Source organism: Beauveria bassiana (assembly GCF_000280675.1).
Source record: "Beauveria bassiana ARSEF 2860 unplaced genomic scaffold BBA_S00011, whole genome shotgun sequence".
NCBI classification, from domain to species: Eukaryota; Fungi; Ascomycota; class Sordariomycetes; order Hypocreales; family Cordycipitaceae; genus Beauveria; species Beauveria bassiana.
Genome location: NW_007930846.1, coordinates 473367 through 477425, shown reverse-complemented (window position 1 = coordinate 477425; position 4059 = coordinate 473367). Strand labels below are relative to the sequence as shown.

Sequence of the window (4059 nt, the reverse complement as noted above, 5' to 3'; positions counted from 1 at the left end):
TATCAGACTTCTAAGCAACCAAGATACCTTTACCGCGCTAAGACTAATCGGGCTAGGTAGGTATCCAGGGGCTTGTACCGTGTACATTAGTCCACAATAAGCATCTCAGCCCAACACCTGAACCAACCACCCAACTGGAACGGGACAGTGACTACAAAACGCCAGTCATAGGCAGAAGAGATGGCAACAGGAGCAGCGACACTTGACAGTGACAAGTTTGCTGCTGGCATAGGTGGAATTGAATAGCCGGTAGGTAAAGGGGATGGCTTGGTTAATTGGTAGCTAGATTCTGAATGCTGGTTTGACTGGCGATTGATGATTAACTGCTGTTGATTGACTGACTATTGGTTCAATGGCTGTTGATTGACTGGCTATTGGTTGACTGGCTGTTGATGAACCGCTGTTGATGACTGGCTGTTGATTGAGATGGGCTACTGAAGTATTACCTAAAGTATCTGCACAAAGAACCTGCAGCGTACGGAGTATTATCTGCGACGGATATAGGCTGGCATCTATGTTGCCGTGCGGGCCAGGCTGCAATGAGCTGCTTTGCCGGCGCCGTCCTGAGCTTATATTATATCAAGCTCGACTCCCTGCATCTTCCGGGACCCGGGCCACTCTGGGAATATCAGAGCACCCTCGGTTGGTACCAACCAACTGGTGGCCTGTCCATCAAGGGGTGTGCTGCCTAAAACAAACATACAGAAGCAGAAAAGAATCAGTGTTTCATCAGAGATCCCCTATGGAGTACTGGTATGTAAATACAGCCAACAAAATTGCCCCCAATCATGAACGAGGGTTAGCATCACGACCAGGGTCCATGCAACTTTGCACATTGAAGACATGCATAAGACTAGTTATATGCTTCCGAACCATGCACTTTCCGATACAAAAGATCCAAAAGATCTCTGCCCCAACTCAGACAAAAAGACTCCCCTCCCGTTGCGGGGGAAAAATACTGGCAAAGTCGGTCGCATTGCCAGCATTCAAAACCTTCTCCCCCCCCCTCCCCTCCGCGAGTCTCAGCATCACCCGGCTCGGATCTTTCTACAACAACGTTCAGACGCCGACGCGAATCCAAGGCGCTCCAAAATGAATACCGCTGCGACAGGGTACCATGGCAGCAAAGGTGACGGCGTCATCCATCTGGCCGCTTCTCGCTCCGGCTCTGGCCACGAGGAAGCCCAAGACGACGCCGTCGACTCTGTCTACGGCAGCACGGCAGCTGATCGGCGCAATATGCAGCGTATGGGCCACAAGCAGCAGCTTGTTCGCCAGTACCGTCTGTTTTCCATGATTTCCTTTGTCGCCACGGCCACGTCGGCCTGGTGCCTCAACGCGTTCGAAGTCACTCCCGCCTTGGTCGACGGCGGCATACCCAGCATGATTTGGTCCAACGTCTGGTGCTTTTTTGGCTACGCTCCCATTATTCTCAGCATGGCCGAGATGTCGAGCATGGCTCCCATTGCCGGGGCTCAGTATCACTGGGTCTCGGAGTTTGCGCCGGAGAGCTGCCAGCAGATTCTTAGCTACCTCACTGGGTACGTACGTTTTTATTTTTTATTATTATTTTCTCATGTTCAATCTGCGCTCCCCCACACATTGAAGTTTTCTCTCTCTCTCCAACACTGACGATATATGTTGCCTGCAAGGTGGACTTCTACTATAGCCTGGCAGGCTGGCAACGCGCTGGGTCTGTTTGTGGTCGGGACTCTCATTCAGGGCATCATTACTCTGAACAAGCCCGACTACGTGGGCGAGTATTGGCACGGCACTCTCCTAGTCATTGCTATTGCCTGCACGACCGTGTCTGCAAACATTTTTGGCTCGAGCATCATACCGCATACCCAAAATGCCATCTTTGCCATTTCACTTCTTGCGTTTGTCGCTTTCCTTGTGCCCATCTGGGTCAACGCACCAATGGCCGAGTCGAAAGACGTCTGGGGCCACTGGGAAGATAAAGGCGGCTGGGGAAAGCTTGGCCTTTCGGTCATGATTGGACAGCTCCCTGCCATTGCGGCGTTTCAGAGTATCGACACTGTACGTTTTGCCGTGTGTTGCTATACAAACAACTTGTCATGAGGCGGGCACGACGGATAACTAATTCTTCATTTTATTTTAGGCTACGCACATGTCCGAGGAAGTCCGCGAAGCATCCGACGCCGTTCCCAAGATTATGCTCTCTGTTCTAGTCTACAACTTTTCCGCAACTCTGCTCGTCACCGTCACTCTTGGCTACCACATGCCCAATGTCAGGGAGGCTCTCGACGACCCGTCGACATACCCCGTGGTCCACGTCCTCTTGAAATCCATGTCGCGGCCCTGGGCTACTGCCTTGCTGGCCGTCATCAGTCTCCTCCTGACACTCGGCAATGTCTCGTACCTCGCCGCTGTCAGCCGTGACTTGTTTGCTTTTGCGCGCGACAATGGCATGCCATTTTCAAACTGGCTGTCCAAGGTCGACAAGAAGCGCAGGATTCCCACAAACGCCTACATTTTCTGCGGCATCTTTAGCTCGGCCCTGTCTCTCATTTACATTGGTAGCCCCCTGGCTTTTTACGCCATCACCTCGCTTGGCGCTGTAGCGATGCTGCAGTGCTACTTTACAAGCATCGGATGCCTTTTATGGAGGCGCATCTTTCGGCCAGACACCATTCCCGCTGCTAGTTTCTCGCTTGGCCGATGGGGTGTCCCTGTAAACTGCGCCGCCGTCCTCTTTAGCCTATGGAGCTTCTTTTGGTCCTTTTGGCCCCAGACCAACCACCCGAATGCTTCGGACTTTAACTGGGCGTCTCCCATCTTCTCACTCATCATTATTGGCGCTCTGATTTATTACTTTATCATTGGTCGCAAGAGATATTTGGGTCCGGTTGCCCTTGTGGAGGGCCGTAAAGAGCATTTCTCTTGAGCATCTAATTCAATAGTATTTTCGACTTATTTGCATAGCGTCCAGTGGCTCCATTTTCCCTGTACAACGTGATCCGGAAGAGTTCGGCTTTTTCTGGAACAGAGTAATGGATTAATTCCGTTGTTGGACGTTTGATGTTGCAGCTGTGCTCTCGGCTTCTGATAAAATGAAGCAAGAGGGCAAGCATAACTGTCCAGTCAGAGGCAGCACAGTCATATCATCCCTGTCACTTACAATTACAAGTAATGAAACGGACCAACAAAGCGAGACTTATAACAAGACACACGAGCACTTGGGCGACTAAAGCGCCACCTAACCCCCGCAGCCCTGATTGATCCTGCACGCCCTGTGGCCCTGTTTCTTGTTGGCGTTTGGTGGCTTGCTCCAGTCGTGTCTCAATCTGGGGTTCTGCGACAACTCGCTGCCAGCCTTGTTGTTGGGTTCGTTCAACCACGCCACATATTACATCTCGCTAGGGTGTAGCATGAAATACAATCTTCATGCTCAATGTTAGTCCCGAGAATTTCCCCCTGGCTTGTTCGGGCCCGGCATGAAGCAAGACCCCGGGGGGAGCAATAGATGCAGCAAATCCACAGACCCGCTGCCATGATGCACGACTAACTAATAACAAAGAAGCGCCGCCGGGGCCGTCGGCCTAAACTAAATCGTTAGTTAGCAGAGGCAGTTGAAATGGCATCTGAACAGCAATTGAGCAAACAAGAGCACAAGTGAAAGGAGAAGAGTCCTCATGCGCGCCCATATGCCATCTCTTACACTGGTGAGAAAACCGCAGACCACAACCTAATGCTGGCTTCAACCTGTTTTGGTCTTGTCTTTTTCGACTTTTTCTCTCTATTTTTGTCTTGCTCTTATTCACAATTTTATTCACAAGTACTTGTTTCCTTTCTTCGTTTTCCTATTTTGATTTGGCAAAGGCCCTTTTCCCCAGTTGTCTTGCTAGACATACTGGGACCAAGGGCAACAATGATGGAGGTTCAGGGGCCCTGGCTAGCCACTTGCATGGGCATCTTCTTTGGATGGGCATTTCTGGCCTGGCTCGTACGCGTGTGGGCAAAGTTGCGAATGCACGTCTGGACGCTGGACGATTATGCCATTTGCGGTTCCATGGTAAGAGAAGAAGAAGAAGAAGA

At 51.0% G+C, this 4059-nt stretch overlaps 2 protein-coding genes across 2 annotated transcripts in view; both read left to right on the top strand.

Moving 5' to 3' along the window:
- Positions 1-1092: 1092 nt before the first annotated feature.
- Positions 1093-2908, top strand: BBA_04787 (GABA permease; the record flags this gene model as incomplete). The annotated part of the gene is made up of 3 exons (XM_008599884.1): positions 1093-1541; positions 1653-2040; positions 2123-2908. The coding sequence occupies 3 exons, from the start codon at positions 1093-1095 to the stop codon at positions 2906-2908; spliced, it is 1623 nt and encodes a 540-aa protein (XP_008598106.1).
- A 984-nt stretch (positions 2909-3892) lies between these two features.
- The window catches only part of BBA_04786 (uncharacterized protein), a gene marked incomplete at both ends in the record, with an annotated part of 1668 nt that continues 1501 nt past the window's right edge, over positions 3893-4059 (top strand). Inside the window, one exon of the mRNA XM_008599883.1 lies at positions 3893-4036. Coding sequence (XP_008598105.1) covers positions 3893-4036 — 144 coding nt within the window. The remainder of the gene's footprint in view (positions 4037-4059) is intronic.